Source organism: Zootoca vivipara, chromosome 16 (assembly GCF_963506605.1).
Source record: "Zootoca vivipara chromosome 16, rZooViv1.1, whole genome shotgun sequence".
Lineage (NCBI taxonomy): Eukaryota > Metazoa > Chordata > Lepidosauria > Squamata > Lacertidae > Zootoca > Zootoca vivipara.
Window position 1 is genome coordinate 35,413,150 of NC_083291.1, and position 22,837 is coordinate 35,435,986.

At 47.1% G+C, this 22,837-nt stretch overlaps 1 protein-coding gene across 3 annotated transcripts in view; it reads right to left on the reverse strand.

Moving 5' to 3' along the window:
* MAST1 (microtubule associated serine/threonine kinase 1) overlaps positions 1-22,837 on the reverse strand; it is a 72,669-nt gene that overhangs the window by 42,198 nt on the left and 7,634 nt on the right. For all 3 annotated transcript variants that reach the window (XM_035140888.2, XM_035140885.2, XM_035140889.2), the window contains exons 2-4: positions 11,715-11,803; positions 10,589-10,664; positions 1,222-1,300 (exon numbers count right to left, since the gene is read on the reverse strand). In XM_035140888.2, the coding sequence (XP_034996779.2) occupies positions 1,222-1,300; positions 10,589-10,664; positions 11,715-11,803 (244 nt within the window). The remainder of the gene's footprint in view (positions 1-1,221; positions 1,301-10,588; positions 10,665-11,714; positions 11,804-22,837) is intronic.

Genomic DNA, 22,837 nt, shown 5'->3' on the forward strand with positions numbered 1-22,837 from the left:
CACACAAGGATGTTAAAGATTGCACTGAGTTATGTGACATTTGCAATGGGTATGCAGTCTGCTTCCTGCGTGCGCACATTATGTAGACTCCTCTTCTCCTAAGGGTGCCCCAGGGCAACCCAGACTGACAACACTGACTCCCCTCCCCCACCTCTGGCATGTATGTTAGGGTTGCCATATCTTGAAGGGGGGGAGGCAGCCAGAGCTGCTGCCAGCCCAAGCCAGGGAAAAGAGGCGCCAGGGTGCGCAGGGCCGCTGCAACCATGGGTGCCTCTCTCCCTGGTTCAGGCTGACAGCGGCTGCGGTGTGCAGAGCCACCCGTGCCCACGCCAAACCCCACCCCAATTTCAAAAATCCCAAACCCCAGATATTTCCTTTAAAATGTAAAAATCTCCCTCCGGATGGGCCTGTTTGCCCCGCAAAAGAGGACATGCCTGGGATTTCCTGGACATAAGGCAACCCTACAGTGGACATGCAGGGCTCTCTAGTTGGCCACACATAGTTTTAGCAATTTCTACCACCGTATTTATGGTTTAGACTTGCATGGCTGGCCTGTCCTCAAACACCCCAGCAGAGTCTTTGGGCCACTGTCCAATAAGCACAGGAGCATAGCCAGGATCAAAATTGGGGGGGGGCGCCAAGGGGCAAGGGGCGGGGCCAAGGCATGGGGACGGGGCCACAGTGGGGCAAGGAAAGCCATGGTCCTGGCACCCCCTCGCCCCTGCCGATCGCAACCGGCTGGGGCGAGGGGGCACCAGGATCAGCCTGAAGTCGGGCTGCTCCTCCCCCCTCCTCCCCCTCCGCGATCGGCAGGGGCGAGGGGGCGCCAGGATCAGCCCGAAACTGGGCTGTTCAGATCCCCTCCTCCCCCTCAGCGATTGCCGGGGCGGGTGGAGGGAAAGCTGGCTTTCCCTCCACCCGCCCCACAGCCAGCAAGGGAGACGTCCCTTCTAGCCGGCTGGCTGTGGGGCGGGTGGAGGGAAAGCCCCAGAGCCGCGCAAAGCATTTGGCTGGCTTTCCCTCCCCCGCCCCACAGCCAGCCAGGGTGAAGGGAGACGGCACCGGGCAGCGGCGGGCAGCAGGGCAGGCTGGCCAGCGGCCCTGCTTCTAGGGGGGGCAACTGCCCCCCTGCCCCCTGCCTACGCCCATGAATAAGCAGCTCCCATAACCAGTCAAATCTTGCCCACCTCCCAGATCTTCTTAATGGCAGGAAGGTCTTACTGATACAGTGGAGCTGGGAGTGTTGGTTCCATATCCAGATGATGGCAAGGAAGCCAAGGACCAACGCCGGCCATCTGCCCTGAAATGATCAAAATGAACAGGAGCTTTAAGATAGTCCATAGTTTAAAGATTCAGGCAGAACCAGTTCTGTTGAAAAAAGGAAAAAAGAAAAACCATATTGTCACAAAGTCCATGTTTCAACCACTTGCGCTTTCTTTGCTGGTATCTCCAGAAAACCAGCTGGCTGGAAATAATTGCCTGTTCAGACTCTCCGGACACAAAGGTGCGTACAAAGCATATGAGTTTGAATGCTACACTCTGCCTCTCATATCGAACTGTATCTTGACATATATGTCAAACCATTTAGGTACAGGCTAGAAAACCTCTCTCTATTACTGTAGACACAGATCCATTTGTGGGCTTTAATGAGGCTTCATAGAAATACCAGAAACTTTGCAAAGGGTAGCTGATATTTGGACAATGCAGTGAATGGAAGATGGGGTTGGGAGCTCTATGGGCTTGAACACTATGGTTCCCATCAACAGAGTCCCTTATTCTTCCCCCCCCCAGTATAAAGGTAAAGGTAAAGGTAAAGGTAAAGGGGGCCCTGACCATCAGGTCCAGTCGTGTCCGACTCTGGGGTTGCGGCGCTCATCTTGCTCTATAGGCCAAGGGAGCCAATGTTTGTCCGCAGACAATTTCTGGGTCATGTGGCCAGCATGACAAAGCTGCTTCTGGCGAACCAGAGCAGCGCACGGAAACACCGTTTACCTTCCCGCCAGAGCGATCCCTATTTATCTACTTGCAATTTGATGTGCTTTCGAACTGCTAGGTGGGCAGGAGCTGGGACCGAGCAACGGGAGCTCACCCCATTGCAGGGATTTGAACTGCCGACCTTCTGATCAGCAAGCCCTAGACTCTGTGGTTTATTCCCCCAGTATATGGTGTCCAAAAACATGCTGCAGGGATTGGCAACGTGGTGCCCTTCTGACATTTTGGCCCCAACTCCCATCAGCCCCAGCCAGCATGGTCCAAAGTCAGGGATGATGGGAGTTGTAGTCCAACAACATCTGGAGGGCAACACGTTGCCTACCCCTGCAGCATGTTGCTTCTGAATGCAGAGGTTCTATATACCTCTCAGGACTAATAGGTATTGAAGGCAACAATTCATTTGGTGTTTTAAAGAGAAGTACTTCTATTAAGTACAGTACTTCAATCGAGAGGCCCAGACTCAGTCCATCATTAGTAGCTGGATCATAGATTCTAGAGGATCCTTGGCCAGTCCTGCTGCCCCAAACACAGCTTCTTTCAGGGGTTTATGCGGGGGATACCACTGGCGGCAGCTTCCACCTGCCTGTATCGTTGACAGGTGCAGTGAGGACCTCCACAGCAGTGAGGCCTCCTGCCAACAGAAACTGGCTGCATTTGAGTGGAGGGAAATCTCTGCCACTTCTTAACTTCCTCTAGCACAGCAGATTGGGGATAACTAGTAAGCTTGTTCTGTTATTTTTCCAGGTGATTTGGATTTTTCTCATGGGGAATGTTCTCTTGAAGCATTTTCACATGTTCAGATGTGTGCAGGGGCAAGCTCTCTGCCCCCCTCCAAAACCTGCATAAGCTCAATTCAGGTGCACTGTGGGTTCAAAGATGTACAGTTTGAGCCTCGACCAGGAAAAGAGAGACTTGATTGTGTGAGCTGGCTGCTATATCAACGAAAGCTATAAACACACTGACAAGTGCATAGCTGTCAAGTTCTCCCTTTTTTAAGGGAAATTCCTTTATGCTGAATAGGCTTCCTCGCGAGAAAAGGGAAAACTTGACAGCTATGCAAGTGGTGTTAGGCTGTTGCAATTAATCTTCTGGATCCAATGACAATTGATTAGCCGGGCCTTGAATAATTAATCAAACTTTCATGTTTGCTAAGTAATCTGGCCAGGTCGTAGTGTAATTTAGGGCTCATCCAAAATTCTGCTCGTTCCACACCTAGAAAGCATGGATCTGAGCAGTTTCCCCCTTGCCCCACACCTTTCCCAGGAAAAACCCTCTCTTTAGTGCTAAATCAGAGCAAACACCAATTCAGAGAAAACCTGAATTACCCTTTGCTCTGATGGAGCTCTAGAGAATGGTTTTCCCGGGGAAAAGCTGCAGGACGAGAGAAAGTTTGGATAATCATCACCAGTGGTTAGGGATGGTGGGAGTTGTGGTTCAACCGTGCCTGGAGAGATACTGCCACACAGCTTAACCTGCCTGGCATGGTTACTGAGAGGATAAAATGCAGTGATTATCTTCCCAGAGAAGTGCCCTTGGTGGATTCCCCTGCAATTCTCAGAAGACTCAACAGAACTTTGCTTTTCATGACTATTTTGGATTCATGACTATTTTGGTGTTTACCTTTGTTTCTTTGCTAAACTATTTTGTAGATTTCATGTTTCCGGTTATTACTACCTTAGACCAGGCATCCCCAAACTGTGGCCCTCCAGATTTTTGGCCTACAACTCCCATGATCCCTAGCTAACAGGACCAGTGGTCAGGGATGATGGGAATTGTAGTCCAAAACATCTGGAGCGCCGAAGTTTGGGGGTGCCTGCCTTAGACCAACCATCTCATTCAACTAAACAGTTGTGCTAGTGGGAGCCAGTGCAACAAGTTCTACTGTACTTTCTCCTATTTCCTCCCCTTCCCTCCATGGCCCCATCAGTTTGGGGACAGGGATTGAGAGAACTTTAAGTTTGATTTAAGTATTCCCATCTTTGCTTCCAAATAATTAAAAACATTCATGCCCAACACAGCCCCCTTTCAGCCTCTTTCTTTGGTGAGGTTTTTAAAAAATACTTCTCTTGTTAATAAAGCCAGGTCCACGGAATGCCTTATATCAAGTTGTACCTGATGAAGGCAGAAAAGGTGATTCAGTAGTTATGTGTGATGGTGGCATAGCTTTCAGGGGTGTAAACCGGTTTGCCGAAAGTGGAGCACCTGGGTGAAATAGGGAATGCCACAAACCCTTTAAGGAATCGCAACCCCAAACCACCACAGCAGTTCTGGCGCAGGGGTTGATTCTAATTAGGGTCCCTGCATTAGAATTTTCCTCACTGTTCTATTTTCCCTTCAGAGTTTCGGAAAGAACGGAAAGCAGAAGAGAAAATGTCCTTGTCAACATAGGGCAGATTCACACCATGCATTTAAAGCACATTCAACACACTTTTAAAATGTATGGCTTTGCCCAAAGAATCCTAGGGACTGTAGGTGCAGGGAATAGTAGCTCTGTGAAGGCAAAACTACAGTTCCCATGATTCTTTGGGGGAAGTCACATGCTCTAAATGTGTGTTGAATGGGCTTTATATTAAGGTTACCAGATTTTTTTCAATGAATCCGGGGACACTTTTCAACTTTAGTGGATTTTGTATGGGGACTGATTTGTAAATCCGGAGACTGTCCCCGGGAAACAGGGACGTCTGGTAACCTTACTTTATATGTGTGCTGTGGACCTTTGCTGCATCTCAGACTTTTTATGCATGCTAAAGGGTCAACTTTCTCCTCCCCCAGCCCCAGGAGGGCTCCACCTACAGATGTCCTATTGGTTTGCCCTGACCCAAGCTAGCTATAAAACTTCAGTGTCGGGTCTGGGTCTTTGGGCATGACAACAGCTAGTCTATTATTATTATTATTTATACCCCGCCCATCTGGCTGGGTTTCCCCAGCCACTCTGGGCGGCTTCCAACAAATACCAAAATACATTAAAATATCACAGATTAAAAACTTCCCTAAACAGGGCTGCCTTTAGGTGTTTTCTAAATGTCAGGTAGTTGTTTATCTCCTTGACCTCCGATGGGAGGGCGTTTCACAGGGCGGGCGCCACTACCGAGAAGGCCCTCTGCCCGGTTCCCTGTAGCGTTGCTTCTCGCAGTGAGGGAACCGCCAGAAGGCCCTCGGCGCTGGATCTCAGTGTCCGGGCTGAGCAATGGGGGTGGAGACGCTCCTTCAGGTATACAGGACCGAGGCCGTTTTTAGGGCTTTAAAGGTCAGCACCAACACTTTGAATTGTGCTCGGAAACGTATTGACCTTGTTGACTCTCTGGTTGTCATCTGTTGGATTCTGGCATCTTGTTCCCAGTCTGCTTGGGAAGGTACCTTAGCTTCGATCCCAGCTACTGTGTGACTCTGTTTTGGACTGTCCCTTTCTGCATGCTGCCTTGATCCTTTGGCCAACCATTTCCAAAGCTTTCTGGCAAAGCTTACCCCACCCCTCAGTCTTGCATATGGAACTGCTTTGATTATCTACTGTCCCATGCAAACACCCCGACCCTCAACCCTGTGCTTTCTGCAAATAGCCATTCCATGCATCATGAAGTCCTGCACCGTGCAGGAAAGAGCACATATACTGTAATAAAGTTAAGTATACACATCTTAGGGTTCTCTTGTCAAAAGAACATGAACCAGGCACCCACAGATCCAGATTAATCCTGATGTGGGAACTTGTAAGATACAAGATAGGCCTTGTGATGACTGTGGATACTTTTATATCATCCTCCTTTTATACTATGTATTAGGCAGCCTCTGTGGGTTTGTTACGGCTGCCGTACGTCCGGATTTTTCCAAACATTACTGGGATTTCAAAGGTGTAATTGATGTTGGGGGGAATTTCTGAAAGGCGGCACTTTGTCCTGGATCTTAGGCAAGTCCTTTAAAAAAAAAAGCACATTTTTGGCCGTTTTTGTGAAGAAAAGCTCGACAACTTTTGGCTTTTCCTAAAAACAAACAAACCACAACTCAACAATTTCAGTGGTTTCCTAAAAAATAATAATGCTCTTTCGGGGTGTCCTGGTTTGTTCCAATCTATCTATACACTTTGCTTGATCTCTCTCTCTCTCATTCTTTCTCTCACACACACCGACACGAGTGACTTCGCAAGTACCATGGAATAAGGTACTTTCTAATCATATGCCTGTGATAAAACCGTACGTGTGTTTTAGTCCAGTGTGAAAATTCACAGAACGGAGATCGGTAAACACCTCAGGGTGGATTTTACTCAGCACTTTGTTGATGGCAAGATGGAATTTCACATTCTGTTCCCTTGCTTTTGGGGGTGGGTGTGGGTGGGTGGGAGGCAGAACGGCATGGGCCTGACTATAAAAAGAGCAGAGAGCAGATGGGGAGTGGGGAAGCAGCAGCTGTACAATCTTCAACCGCCTCAAATGTTCCTGTATTATGCCACATTCTGGCAGCGTGGCCTGGTAGATCAAACACGAGAATGGTAGCCAGGAACCCGCAGTTCTCCTCCGAAGCCTTTGAGAGGGATGGGCTGGTGGGGAACTGAGAGATTGGGCAGGGGCTGAAGCAAGAAGGAAAAAAGAGAGGAATGGATATGAATTGGTACTCCTCCTTCCTTGTGGACGGTGCAACTGGTTTCTACCCCTAAGTGGGCTTCCTTTCACTCAGTAGCCTATGGGAACTTTGCCCAGGAGACTCTGTTTCTGCAGCCAGACATGGAAAGATGGTGGGACTTCATCAAATAAGGACTGCAAGTGGAGAGGCTGGCGTCCCATGAGGCAAATATGCAGGGCAGCTTGCTGTAACCATCAGTAGCGAGCCGGTGGTGGTTCTTCGAGCTAGGTCAGAACCCACACATCCTCCTGGGACTTGGAAATAACACTGTGGTCATGTAAATGCTGGGTATTTAGAGCCCTTCCAGAACAGGGTGCCCAAGTTGGAAAGAGAAAAAGAAGGGGGGGACATTTCAGGAAGATCTCTCCTCTTCAGGGAGGGGAGACTTTGCGGGCGGGACCTGCTCTACGCGCCAAGCAGGGGGGGCGTGTTCGGCCCCCTGCTTCACCTATACCTGCTGCTGCGCTCAGGCCCCTGGCTGGCCAATAGGGCCAGCTCGTGGGTGGGGTTTTACCTGCTTTAAAACAGCGTGGCAGCCTCCGTATCTCCCCTTCTGCTGCTCTCCTGCCCACCCTCCCTTTAGGTCTTCCCTTAGTGTGCTTGCTTTGACCTTGCTATGGACTTTGGTTGGTGCCCAAGGGGGCCTGGTAGGAGTTTTTTATCCAATTGGCTAATTGGCACCGGCCTCTTGGTTTTTCCGCCTACCTCGTAGCAATTCGTCACAACTTCCTTTCGGTATTTGGCGGTTAGGTATTGGAATATGGAGTTGTCTGGTGTGATCGAGGACTGGTTGTGGCCATCATCCAACCCTCCTCTTATAGGGGTATCCCCTTAAGGGATCCGGCGGTCGTGGATCCTGTCCTACGCCCTGCTGGTGGCTAGGGCCATGGCACGACCCCCGGTGACACCCGGGGGAGCTTTCAGTTGTATTTGCATCAACAGGCTCCTTCCTTGGGGTGTTAACCTGATACGACCCCCCGCGGAGAGGGGTGGAGTCATGCTTGCTAGGGAGTCCAATGCCTAAGCCAATACCTCTCACTTGCTCTAACCAATAAAGTTGTGGCCTTATTCTACCCATTAACTCAAATACCATGTGTCACGTGTTTCTCGCGGGGGGCGGGTCCTCGAACCACAAGTTTAAACTCCAGATAGAATGTGCTGGGGCCATTATCTGCTTTGACGACCTTGAGAAAATGGTGCAAGCAGCTGGGATAAGAACTAATGATATGCCCTGCTTTGAGTTTGCTTGGTTTGGTGGTTTTATTGTTTTAGGTGTAAAGTTATTTGCCTTTTTGTATTTATATGCTAGGCACTCAAGGCAGTGTATAAATGGGGGGGGGAGAGAGGTCTAAACTGAGTGGTTGATTGAATAAATATATAGTCGTACCTTGTTCGACTTCCAAAATGTTTGAAAAACCAAATCACGGCTTCTGATTGGCTGCAGGAAGCTCCCACAGCCAATCAGAAACTGGGAAAGCCCCGTCAAATGTTCGGCTTCCAAAAATAGTTTGCAAACCGAAACAGTCACTTCCTGGTTTGCGACGTCTGGGAGCCAAAACATTCAGGAACTACCAGTAAGCTGTTCGAAAACCAGGGTATGACTCTAATGCAGCAGTTGGTGCTTTGTTTTTTAAAAAAGAAAATCACGAAAACTTAGCAGATCCTTCTCCTAGAGTCATAGAATCATAGAGTTGGAAGAGACCACAAGGGCCATCCAGTCCAACCCCCTGCCAAGCAGGAAACACCATCAAAGCATTCCTGACAGATGGCTGTCAAGCCTCTGCTTAAAGGCCTCCAAAGAAGGAGACTCCACCACACTCCTTGGCAGCAAATTCCACTGTCGAACAGCTCTTACTGTCAGGAAGTTCTTCCTAATGTTTAGGTGGAATCTTCTTTCTTGTAGCTTGAATCCATTGCTCTGTGTCCGCTTCTCTGGAGCAGCAGAAAAGAACCTTTCTCCCTCCTCTATATGACATCCTTTTATATATTTGAACACGGCTATCATATCAACCCCTTAACCTTCTCTTCTCCAGGCTAAACATGCCCAGCTCCCTAAGCCGTTCCTCATAAGGCATTGTTTCCAGGCCTTTGACCATTTTGGTTGCCCTCCTCTGGCCACTTACCTCTTTTTGCTTACTTCTTTTTTGTAAGTTTATCACTGGTTATGCTCAGGGCTAGGGTAGCAGCTGGATTCTCTCTCACCCTACTATTGAGATAGTGGTGTTTATAGCCTTCATGGGTTGCCTGAACACATGGGACTTGTCCACATAGGAGTTTAAGGTAGTTTTAAAGCTGCTTGTGTCTCAGTTCATTTATTTATTGCAGCATTCACCAGCCCAAGGGAAAGGACGCAGAGTGCCAATTTCTTACTGGTTGGTGTTGAAGTCATTCCTGCTGCATATTTTGTTTTTGTTTTTGTTCAATGCAAAACTGCCCTTGTGAAAAACAGTGGTATTTAAAATTAAAATTAATTAAAATTGGACCTTCAGGAAGAATTGGCAGGTACAACAGGCATTTATTCCTTCTGGTGACCAAAACAGCGTTCATTTTCAAGCACGCCTGTTTCTAACTGCTGCATGCTGAGGGCACTTGTGCAGAACATAAATCAACCTTTCTTATTTTTATTTTAAGTGCTAATCTGGAGGTTTTTGCATACGATTGCTCTTGCACAAAACTTTCTGTACGGTTTTAAAAACAAAACAGAAATACAAACAGCTAAACCAGAATTGGGAGTGAAGGAACATGAGAATAAAAGCACGTTTGCAAATAATAAATCTCTTTTGATTTTAATACAGAAGCTTTGTGCAAGAAAATTCTTGCCCATATTAAACTTAAAATAAAAAGATAAAAACAGGAACTGATGACCAGAATCTTGTGAGTTCCATATCCAAAGGGGGGGGGGGCTTTTTGCAGCTTTCTCCAAGGTTTTAAATATTTGCAAAATGCTTTGGTTACATCATGGGGGGGGGGATGAAATCCACCCTCTGCTGAAAGTAGGATGCACATCAGGGAAGGAGAGAGGAAAGCAGACCTGCTTCACTGGCTTTTCAGAGTTAGACCCAGGTGAGGTCCTTCTGAAGGTATCTGCTGTCATTGCTATAAGAGGCACGGCAAGACTTAATTTTTTGTGTGTGTTTACTCCCCTACCCTTAAATTCAAAACCTTCATTTTGCCCATTGCGAAATATGCTGGTAAACCTTAGTTCTTGACTATTTTCTGCTGCTGTTTTTTTTTAAGGTGTGGTTATATATGTAGGTAAAAAGGTAACGGCAAAGGACCCCTGGACAGTTAAGTCCAGTCAAAGGTGACTATGGGGTTGTGGCAATCATCTCGCTTTCAGGCCAAGGGAGCCGGCGTTTGTCCACATACAGTTTTCCGGGCCATGTGGCCAGCAGGACTGAACCAGTTCTAGTGCAACAGGACACCGTAACGGAAACCAAAGCACACGGAAATGCCATTTATCTTCCCACTGCAGTGGTACCTATTTATCTACTTGCACTGGTGCGCTTCCGAACTGCTAGGTTGGCAGGAGCTGGGACAGAGCAACGGGAGCTCACCCCGTCACGGGGATTTGAACCGCTGACCTTCTGATCAGCAAGCTCAAGAGGCTCAGTGGTTTACACCACAGTGCCACCCGCATCCCTGGTTATATCTATATCTATATCTATCTGTGCTCATGCCAACCTTAAGTAAATGTTAATGGAGGATGTGTATGTAATAACTGAGGGGAGGGGGCACCACAAGGATACACCCAACGAGTGCAGATGCAAAACACTGGTTTAGGAATCAGAGGCAGAAAATCTAAACGACTCATCTGTGGAAACTGTTGCACCCAGGCGCATACGTAAAAAGTAGACTACTGATTGTGCAAGATAACACCCCTGTGTGGACACAGCAGTGGTCCGTGAAGGAGTCCGGGTTTGCAGTGGAGATTCCCAAAAGCCATTGGACACCAGAGTCCCAAAGAATGAGGGACTGCTCTTACCTGCGGGAGGAAGCGAAGGAAAAGTGGGCTGGTGTATTGGGGGAAAAGTTCCGAGGGCTGTCCAGAGGGCTGCTACCTGTGGACAGGGCAGGAAAAGACACAAAAGGGAAATCAACACATTGCCTCATGAGACTGCCAGCAGACCAAATCGAATTCTTAACCCTGTCTCACTCAAGAAGCCAGCATATTCATATTCATATTCATATTCAGTGTCTGCCATAATGAGAAAGGTTGCCATAGTGACTCCAGCAACAAGCCATGGGAGGTGATGCAGAAAACAGAAGAAAGAAAGAGGCCAAGAAATAGAATGCTGGATGGGTGAATAAACAAATAAAGACAGATGACAGACAGACAATGGGGGATTAATGATCAAGTGTCAAATGGCTGGGTAGATAGTCAGAGGAAAAGATTTGAAGTCAGACAGATGGACAGACAATGGCAGGGATAGTTAGTAAGATGGACAGGCGAGAAGGTGCTGCTATATATGTGGCCAGAATAATAGACAGATGGCCTGGGATGCATGGAAAGATGAGAAAAGAAACCAGTGGGAAAATTACAGTTTGGATGCAAAGGCTGACTAGAAAATGGATGAACCCCCAAAGACAACATTGGTTCTAAATCAAACTAATATGATTGTTTTGGAGTCAACATAATGCTTATTGCTAAACGTATGGCAAGGCTGACAGGATGGAAACTGGGTGAGGTGGACATGGATTTTAGACGAAATTTCTCTCAATATTTCTGTAAGCATCCTGCATGTTATGAGAAACAGGTATAACACAAGACTATATCCATCTAATCTCATCCAGCTGTAGCAATGCGAAGGAACCCTACATATTTTTTTAAAAAAGAGGGTAGATTAAAAAATGAAGGACATACATTACTGTGTCCTCAGAAGGAACCAAGGGCATCTTCTTAGTCCTGGGTATGAGCAATTACTACTAGACTACAAGGTGTGCTTTGTCAAAGCCAGTCTAGCAGGCCTTGTTTGAAGGCCACTCCCTGAGCAGGGGCAGCAAGACAAGGGGCCGTCTTCTGTTTGTGACCCACCGTGTAGGGTTGGATAAGGCATGCCCAGGGTGGAACTCCTGAAAGAAGGACGGGGCAGGCCAAGGGCTTAACTCACCAATATGACCTGGGAGTGGAGAGTGAGGCCGCGGCAGCGTCGGCGATGTACTTGTCAGGATCAGGCTCTTTCTGTTACTGGTTCGGCAACTGTATAAAGGGGAGGGAAGAAGGAGAGGGAAAGAAGACAGGCCTAGATCAGGGTGTGTGTGGATGAAAGATGCCAGACCAGGCTGCAGCTCTTGTCACTATGTGGTTTGCCTTGAAAGACCACAGTTAGGAAGCCAGGCCAATCAATTCTCTTTTCAGCTTGGTTGGCTACTCCAAAATGGTAGCAGGTAGGACTACTTCTGTAGTCCACTTCTCCAAAGAAGAGCTGGCCAGGAAGCCCCATTTCCCACATAACCATTGGCCCACCTTGTGCCATGGAGCTCCCTTATTACTGGGTCAAACCATTGATCTTCCTGGTCCAGTACTGCCTGTTGTGACTGGCAGCATCTCAAGCAGACTGAGATCCATTTAGCTGAAGTCGCTCAGGACAACGACAGAGGCATTCTGCATACAACTATTAGCTCTAATAAATAAGTGAGCTACAGATCCCTTATGAGAAGGTGTGAAAAACAGGACTATTGGTTCAGTGTGGGGAAAGTGTCTACCTAGAGGCAACAGAACTCCACTACAAATGTGGGTGGGCTTATCTAGAGTGTGATCCAAAAGCAGAACTACCAAACTGAGCTCTTTTGCTGCAAGACCTGCCTCCCAACTGAGGCCTTACTGTGCCGGCGTTTTCCGTCTTTCTCACACACATATACAAACTTTAACTCAATATTGAAATTCAGAAATCCTGGATCCACTGTTGCTTGCTATGATCACTTAATACAGTACTCAGCTCTTTTTTTCCTCTGGAAGGTGACAAAGAGGGCATTGGTGGTGTTAATTAACTGCTATTTGCATGGAACTAAGTCTATTAACTAAGATTCTATTAAGTCATACTTAATAGAAGGGTGGAGCCCAATTTTTCCTAATCAACAATTAAGTAGCATTTCTAGGTGTGATTTACAGCCTTACTTCTTTCTCCCCCAAGCTTTAACATTGTCACAATTGGCAGGGTATCCACAATTTTCAATGTTTATTAAGCCATAAAGGTAAAGGTAAAGGGACCCCCTGACCATTAGGTCCAGTCGTGACCGACTCTGGGGTTGCGGCGCTCATCTCGCATTATTGGCCGAGGGAGCCGGCGTACAGCTTCCAGGTCATGTGGCCAGCATGACAAAGCCGCTTCTGGCAAACCAGAGCAGCACATGGAAACGCCGTTTACCTCCCCGCCGTTTACCTCTCCTATTTATCTACTTGCATTTTGACATGCTTTCGAACTGCTAGGTTGGCAGGAGCTGGGACCAAGCAACGGGAGCTCACCCCGTCACAGGGATTTGAACCGCTGACCTTCTGATCAGCAAGCCCTAGCCACAGCGCCACCTGGGTCCCCTATTAAGCCATAAGTAGTCCTCAAATAAGTGAGCTGAACTCAGTGATGAGCTGAGGTAAGGCAAGTCATTCCACAACCCAAGCAGTTCAAAAAAAGGAAAGTCTGCCATAGCATTTTAGGCATTTTAAAGTAAATTGGAGTGGCCCCAAGGAGAACACCGTTGAGATGTTTGCCTTGACAAGGCTGTGTTGAATTGCCATGTAGCTCCCAGGTGCAGCTGGCTGGGTGTTAACCTTATTTTGCCAGCTAGTCTTCAGTGCTGTACAAACACTATGGTATAGGTTACTAACTGCATAGGGCTGGATGTTTGCCCGGGTTTATATTGCTGTCAGTTTCTCAGCCTGCACAGTAGCTTATGGGCTGCCAACAATGGCTTGCTTGTTGTGCAGTGCCCCTTCTGTTCATTGCATACTAAGGCTCAGGGTTGCAACTGAACAAGTTTGGATTAGCAACCATCTGAGCCAGAAGAAATGCACCTCCAAGGCTCTTACCTTCTTGAAACATTCATAGGAAAAGCCCAACATGCACAACTGAAGGAGAGCCAATTGTCCCAACCCTCCATCACAAAAGCTATAGAAAGTTCCCAAGATGGGCTCTGGAGAGACGCGAAACTCACACAAGCGCCTAGGATAAACAGCACCTTCTAAACAAGATACAACTTTGAGGGCCTGTCGTTCATTGTGTGCCAACAGGATGCTAAAGTACGTACCACCATACGTACACCCCCCCGAGTGATCCATTATGCTATCCCCTCTCTGACACTCAGTTCTCAAAGAAGATACACAAACGAAAGAGTTGAGTGGCCTTTTAAAGACTAAGACTTATGTGACACAAACATAAGAAGGAATGAGCCTGTTCAGAGTATTCTGGAGGAGGAGAGCAAGGTCAGGGGAATTCACACCATGACATTATACAGTGGCATCACGGGTGGGGGGGGGGGGAGTTCGCCCTGTGTGCCATGTCGGGGTGTGTGACAAGAAGGCACCCTGCCACCCCCAGGCGCAGCAGTGCAAGCAGCCATCGTGCCGCTGCAGCCACATGTGAAGGATCCTCCATTTGCAGCTGCAGCCACGAGCAGAGGATCCTGCCACCGTCCATATGGCGCTCAGGCAGCGCTGACAGCAAACTGCTACATACAACGCATGCGTGGTGTCGCACGCATGTGCCCTACATAGCAACACCACGCATGCGTTGTATGTAGCAGTGCAACGCGTGTGCAGCCAGCGGTTTGCCCCGCCGCGGGTGTCGGTTAGCCTTCGTTCACCCCTGACATTATATACCCCCATTCAGTGCTTTTTTTTCTAGAAAAATAGGTGCTGGTACTCACCATGATGTTGTTACAGTAAGAGCCACACTATTTAGCAACAACAAAAAGAGGTGTGGGTACTGCATACCCTTGAGTACCCCCTGAAAAAAGTACTAAAAAAGTATAAAAACTCAGTCCTTCTGTCATTCTGGAGGCAGCTGGCCTATCCACCTCTCCTTTACTGTCAAGCTTTCTGCCACTAGGGGAATAAGAATAATTAAAGGATGTCAAGCAAGGGCTTAAAGGTAACGGTAAAGGGACCCCTGACCATTAGGTCCAGTCGTGACCGACTCTGGGGTTGCGTGCTCATCTCGCATTATTGGCCGAGGGAGCCGGCGTTTGGCTTCCAGGTCATGTGGCCAGCATGACTAAGCCGCTTCTGGAGAACCAGAGCAGCGCACGGAAACGCTGTTTACCTATTTATCTACTTGCACTTTGATGTGCTTTCGAACTGCTAGGTTGGCAGGAGCTGGGACCAAGCAACGGGAGCTCACCCCGTCGCGGGGATTCAAACCGCTGACCTTCTGATCGGCAAGCCCTAGGCTCTGTGGTTTAACCCACAGCGCCACCTGGGTCCCTAAGCAAGGGCTTAGACCACCTCAAATAGCAAGTGAGATGCAAATTTCTCAGCCCAGAATAGTTACCCTGGTTGTACCCCACCCCATGAGTCCGGTAAGTCTGAGCAAGTAGGGTCATTATCAGTGGGGGCAGTCAAACTGCACAATCCACCCCAATCACCCCAGTTTTGATATAAAAACAAAAACTAAAGTCGGAACGTTGCAAACCAATGTTTATGAAAGGATCCTGACACATTTTGAGACTCAGGTTTTCCACTAGGGAATAAATTTCATAAAAAAGTAAATGTAGCAGGACTCTTTCATAAATACTGAACTGCACCTTTGTAGACCCCCTCTACAACCCCCTTCCCCCAAAAAAACTATTTGCAAAAATACAACACTTTTGCCAGTCGATGGTGTAAAAAGAAGCTAGAAGGAAATGCATACAGTGGAGGATGGATTTGGGGTGGAAAAAGAGGAGAATTCAGCTAAATGATGGCAAGAGAACGGGTGGAGTGCATAACCCTCTTCCCTTTCAAGACTATGGGAAAGAGGTCCATAGAAATATCTTCTGACACTTACTAACATTCATATTTCTCTTACAACCATGAAACATAGAGACATCCCTTTTATTTACAAAGTGAGATTTTTACAATCTGATTTCAAAACAAAACAAAACCCACACACTTTTAAAAAAGTTTCTAGTCCTCATGACAGTGAAGATACATGTGAAATAGTGCAAGCCTCATTTGATGAATAAAAATCAGAGAGCTAAGCTAGTAATATTTCAGTTGATCAGCAAATGGGGCTTTTAATGTCTTGCCTCGCTTTCCACACCCCTGATTAACAGGTGCAGAATTATGCAAATTAATCAAATATAAGCAATGTTGCTTAATTTGCATATTCTTATTAAAAAATTTTTACACCCCTGCCTTTCTAGGAGCAGAATTTGCATAACCCTGGCACAGAATTGTGTGTGTATGTGTGTGTGTGCTTTGAAAAGGCCCATTTGGGATGTTCACAACCCTGACCTAAGCAATTCATGTGTGGCAACTATAAACTCACTTTGCACAGTTCTGTGGCCATGCAACATTTCCACCTTACAACCCACAGTGATTTTTCCGTCTTGAATTACATACAGTTCTATCTGGTTCCCTCATTTGAGGCCCACCTACAACCCAAGCCATGCCTGTCTCATTCATACACATCTTAGCATATGCTCCCCCATACCAGAGCCAGACCCAATCTGGTACAGTCATAGTCTTTAGGGTGGTGGCCCCCTGACTGGGTTGAGAAGAATAGCCTTGTCACTTCTGATGCATTTCCCCCCCAACTTCTCTCCAGAAACCCTCTTTTGAACCCTACCACACACCTCACTTTATTGAGCCCTTTCTGGGGTTTTTTAAAAAAATAAAATAATAAAAATACCTGACCACCTTTCTCCTCCCCCTTCCCCTTTTAATATCTTGTTTTTAAAATCTCTGTGGCATGGTTGATGGCTTTTAGCTCCTGCATTTGATTGTGATTTCATCTTTTCTGCTCCTGTATTGCACTTGTGTGTATCTGTGTGTCGGCCTTATGTTTGCTCCTTGTATGCTTTTATGCTGGTTGGATTTTTAAGTTTGTTGTGGATTTTGAATGTACCATTGTATAATTGCTGTGTTTTATTTTCCTGTATGAGGCCTAGATAATTTATTTTAGGGGGCACCATATAAATGGCAAATGATAAATAATTAAGTGTATAATATACACATAGCCCCCTCTCCCCAGGCAGAAAAGAGAGTAGGTCGAGTTGACATGACTCCTAACTGTGAGGCTCTATTTACGGCTGGGGCACACATACATGAATCATTGTTTGAGTTCTGTCACTCCATGACTCACAACTGTTTCCATTGAAACAAGGAGGATTGTGTTTGAGGCGATATGAAAGGCTCGCCTTAGGTGTTTGATGCATGATGGCTCGTTCACAAAACACACGTCACAATCAGGTAACAAGCCTAAACCGAGAAGCCCTATGTGAGGCTGAGCAAAAGGGAAACAGGTCTCTAGGCTGGGCCCTCAAGACTTGGCTAGGATTCCTGATGCAGCGGACAGCTCTCTGCACACAGCCCTGAGGACAACCTATTACAACCAGGGCACAGGACTAAGTGGGCAATGGTTCCCTGTCCAGCTCATACTTGTGTGGTGACTCCTGAGCAGGGCATCTGCATAGCTGCCAAGTCTCCCGTTTTCCCCGGGAAATCCCCGTTTTCCCAGCTGTTCCTAGCTGAAAAAACGGATTTTTTTTTGTTTTTCCCCGGTTTATTCTGGCGCGGCAGCCATTTTGGAACTGGGCAAAGCAGCATAAAAAGTGATTTCTGAGCATGCTCCGCCCAGTTCCAAAATGGCGGCAGCGCTACTTCCGGTCTGCTATTTCTGCCCGGTCCCTTATTTCTCTGACAGCAACTTGGCAGGTATGCATCTGTCTGCCTCGAGAGACAATGGAGTACACCATCAGGGGTGAAGCCAAACCACTAGAGAATCACAGCGCCTGCTGTGGCTGCAGAGACTGGTAACTTGTACTTGCTTCCTCCTGTGTTGCTTTTGCTGTGTTAACAGCACTGAAGTAACCTCTCCGGGACGCAAACTTGGGCAGCGTGTATGGAGGTCTTGGGCTGCTCAGATGACAAGAATCCCCTCTCAGCCTCACTGATGTGATCCAAAGGAAAGCAAAGCAATATGTTTGGCACCAGCTTTGCTGCAGGAGTTGCTGGAAGGAGGCATACAGGGCGCCACCCAACCACCTTAGGGACTCCACTCTGGATTTCTGTAGAGTTTACTTCGAAGCCTTTTCTTCTTCCGAAGATATCCCACAAGGCAGCAGACGTATAGGCTCAGAGTTTTCTTTCTCCTAGATGATCTACCTTCCCAGGTTGATGAGCTCCACCTGCTCCTCGCTTCCCTCAACAGCACATGCAGAAGCCGCCTTCTTGACCACTGGACCCACTGTTGGTCTCATCCTCTCCACTTGCCACAGCCTGCCTTTGCATGCAGGGGAAGTCCCTAACTCATCGAGGAGTTGAGCATAGCTGCCAAGTCTCCCATTTTCCCCGGGAAATCCCCGTTTTTTCAGTTGTCCCCAGCCGAAAAAACGGATTTTTTTTTTGTTTTTCCCCGGTTTATTCTGGCGCGGCAGCCATTTTGGAACTGGGCGGAGCATGCTCAGAAGCGACTTTTGATGCTGCTCTGCCCAGTTCCAAAATGGCTGCAGCGCGACTTCTGGTGCGGTGGCCATTTTGGAACTGGGCACAGCAGCATCAAAAGTCACTTCTGAGCATGCTCCGCCCAGTTCCAAAATGGCCGCAGCGCTACTTCCGGTATGCTACTTTTGGTCCGGTCCCTTATTTTTCAGAGAGGAACTTGGCAGGTATGGGTTTGAGACCCATTGGCACCTGGCTTAGCTGGCCAGTCGAAGATGTTCCCGGGATGTGGCCACTGTCGCACACTGACAGGTAGAAGCCACAGGTGAGAGCTGAGTGCAGGGTGGGGACCAAAGGTGGACAAACAACCCAAAGGGAGCACAATGTGTCCCCCACCAGAGGTACTACCCCTCCCACAACACTCCATACACCCTAGCTCAATAGTAACAAAAATCACATCACTACCTTTTGCATTAATCCATCCAGAATTAGTATCATTCCTCAACTGAAAGCTCACAGTTGTCAACACAAATGAAAATCTCTATTACACTTCAAGCATACTGTTATGAGTTTTTTTTGGGGGGGAGGAAGTAGGCTGTATGCGATATCCTTCTGATCCCTGGATCGAGCAAACAGGCTAGCTTCCTGTATTGAGGAGATAGCCTGGGTAATGGGTCATTAAAGGAAACAAATGAAAGAGGCTCTGTGTGAGACTGCAAATGGGTGGGGCCGTTCCACCAGTTTGCGGTTAGTTAGAAGGACAAAGCCAGTTTTCAGAGCTGAGAGATGCCAGGATGTGGACCAGAGGCAAAGCAGCAAACAGAGAGAGACAGCCATGTCGGATGTTGATGCTGCGAACCCCTCCATAGTAGGCTCAGGTAGTACATATGTGTAAATAAACTATTTATCATAAAGACACCATAGTCTCTGCTGTGCCTCTTTCCAGAGGGAAACATGAACGCTGAGTAAACACCTGGGTGGTTAACAGGGAAGCCAGCCTTCATTATGTACTCTGGTTATGCTCCCTGAAATACATTCTCCTCTAATCTTCCTACATATCACAATACCAATCAAAGATTAATTTTCAGACACGTACAGGCAGTCCAAGAAGCACCAACATCAGCTGGGCTCCATGGCAGGAGGAGTAAAAAAACAACACACTGCTTTACTACCCCTACATTTCCCCAAAGTTGGCAATAAAGGTACCAGGCATCAAATACCATTACAATATTATTAACATTTAAAAATAAATAAATAGTATTCCCCAATTTTTCTATTTTTCCTCTCCTCACATCTCCGAAGCTGAAAGTAATGCCTGAATGAATGAATGAACAATCCTCATTTTTTGGCTGCAGAACCCCGGGGGAGAGTGGGTTCTCAATCCCTGGCCATTCTAATAACAATAACAATAATTTTAATATTTATACCCCACCCATCTGGCTGGGTTTCCCCAGCCACTCTGGGCAGCTTCTCATCCCTGAAGCGGCCAACCTGGGGCTGCTTTTACAAGCCTTACCCCTATTTAAAGGATCGTATCTGCCTACATGAGCCTATGTAGGTTTTGAGCTTTTCATAACACACCCTGCTCTCTGGTCTCCTGTGGACTCGAACTTGTTTGGCAGGACCTTTTCTTCACCAATGCAATGGAAAACAGGCAAACTTCCCACCCAGGCCTCTCTAAGCATGCTTTGATAACATTTGCATTTAAGGCCTTTATGATCAGGGCAGTCTCGAGCAGGTCGTGCGCCCTGGTGCTGAGGGGCGGAGATCTCTCCGTTGCCCCCGCCCTCGCAGGGTGTAGCATGGTTTCCATGCGGCTTTGCTGCGCGGCGCCCTGCCGCACCGCACCACCGGGGGTCTACCTAGAGCCGGCCCTGTTTATGATTACAGTAGCTTTAATCTGGATGTGCTGGCCTTCAATTAAGTTTTACTTAGAGTAGGCCTATTGAAATGAATGGATCTAACTTAATCATGTTCATTAATCTCAGTGCTCCTACTTTCAGTAAAAATTTTGCTCAATACTGCCCATGCATTTTAAGAAGGCCTTTCAGCTGTGCTTTTAAATGTGATTTAACTGTGTTATTTTATTGGTTTTACCGATTTATGTGAGGTTTTTCTTGCTTTTGAATTTTGTAAGCTGGTCTCGTAAGATGTTACTCCAAAAAGCAGGGCATATGTAAACAAATAAACAGCAGGACACCTAAGACAGAAGTGCAACAGAGCTGACTCCTCCTCCTTTGGGGAAATCTTTCTTTTGCATATCCGGAATGGAAATTGTGAGATTGGGTAATGCTCTGGGTTTGCCACTCAGTTGCCCATGACCAAACTACAACAGAGGTGGTACTTGACGTCAGGTCTCCACGATCCTAGTCCAATGCCATCTCATGAACATTTCAGATGTGAAGGTTCATTTGCATGACAGTTTAGAACAAGAGTTAGAGCCACGCAGTTTAGAACCACACAGAAAGGAGCATAGCTCTCCCATATTAACAATGATATATAAATAAGACAATGATGGGGGGACCTGTGGCCCTCCAGATGTCACTGACCTCCAGCCCCAACAGCCTCAGTCTGCCTGGGTCTGGGGCAATGGAAGTTAGGAGTTCAGCAACTATCTGGTCCCCACCCCTGTAATAAGCTTTTTAGCAAGGACTGGTGCAATGTTTGGGGTGAAAGATTTGACCTGCCTCCCAGAGGACTGTAGCAAGGGAGTGGACAGAGCGTAAAAGTCCATTCCTAATCCTAAAAGTCTTGAAAGCCATGTTAGATACAACAGGGGCAGGCATATTTCTTTCTTCTTGTGTCACCCCATGCATGTACAAAGCGGCTGCCGGTGGTGGGATCAGCTTCTGACATTAGAAGAGGCAGACAAGGAAGGGAAGCTAAGCCCAACCGTTCCCTTCCTAGCCTCCCTGCAAGCTGTGTTCAAAACTCCCATGTTGTAGGCACATTTTGCAACAGGGAATTTCATTAGCACTAGCAGTTCCTGCGCCCACGATTTCAGATTAAAACTGCAGAGCTGAAGGAATGGAGGACCCTTTTCTGTCTCCCCACTTCCAACTACTCTCTGAAGACTGGAGAAGAGACCCTCTTAAGAATATTAGTGGGGGTGGGCGGGGGAAGGATTAGACCATGTGAAAAATGAACATAATATTTTAGCTGCAGCTGATTCATTTTCAGCTTTGTATTCTTGTTATGAGAAAATGCGCCTAGACATTCCGTTGTTGCGCCCATTACCTAGGTTTAAGGTGCCATTTAGCTCAGTGATGGGCAACCTTTTGAACTTGGTGTGTCAAAATTCGCCAAAAAACCGAGCATAACTCAGGTGGTGTGTCACTTCGAAGAAAAAAACCACAATTTCGCAATATTTATAGTTAAAATAACAAAAATGTATAATTGTAATATATAACTGTAACCAAAAACTAATTATTTAACCAAACCAAACCAAAAACCCCTTATTTATCACAAAGTGCCCAGAGTTGTTGAGCTTTTTTGGGGGAGCTGCTGACCAAAGTTTTGGAGGTTTTTTGGGGGTGTGTGCAAAAGTTGCTTTGCTTTTGGGGGGATGCCCCAAAGCTGCTGCACTTTTTTGGGGGGGAGAGAACAGAAATGAATGATGAATAATTCCTTCAATGGAACTAACACACAGCTGACATAGTCTGCCAAAGCGCATAAAAACCCCCAGCACAGAACGGGTTAAAAAACGAACACTGTTACACCCAATCATCATCTGCCAAAGAGCCAGAAAAAAATAGCACAGAAAGGGTTAAAAACCAATCTCTGGCTACCAGCAACAACAACAAAAAAAGGATCCGGGTTTTAACAGCGGAGACAAGCTGTAGCGTGAGGAGGAGAGGGAGAACAAATGGGGGGAAAGAAACAACAGCGTGAATGGGCCGATGCCAGCAGTGAGGGCTCTGTGTGTCACGTCTGAAACACATGTCATAGGTTCGCCATCACTGATTTAGCTCCTAGCTTTCACAGCTCAGTTTCTAACACTGCCTGCAAGTCATCGATCGCTCCATAGTCTGGGCTGAGGGGAAAGGGCCCTGGGGCAATGAAGCACATGGACGTTAAAGCTCAAAGGGCTCTTCTCCTCTCACCCAAGCATCCCTTTCCATGTTAGAAGAGAAAATGCGTTTCAATTCCACAGCGTACAGGAATGAGGCAGACATATGAACAACAAACATGGCTACCCCTGGTCATGTCTAGGCTGTTCCTTAGTATTCACTCTCAGCTGCTCCCCTTTTCTCTACCCAAGGCAGCAGCAGATCTTTTCCAAAACCACATCTAGTATTTGGAAAGCAGTGGGATCCATTTTCTGGAAAGGCTTTGCAAAAACATCCTGGGTGACCTTGAACCAGTCTCTATTTATCTACCTCTCAGTCTAACCTACATTGCAGGGCTTTTCAAAGATAAAATGGGATTCTCCTTGTATATGCTGCCCGGAGCTCCCCAGACAAAGGGGCAGGATAAAATGTGAGAAAGAAATAACCGTTTTAGTTAATCCACAAGTATGGGGATATAAGCTTATTCCTGATGGTTTGAAAATACATCTTTCCTATAGGTGGAGCAATAGGGCAGAGGACCAGTCACCATCTTCCTCCTGTGCAGCTCAACAGACTCCCTTCTTTCATTGGGAATATTTTCTGAGTC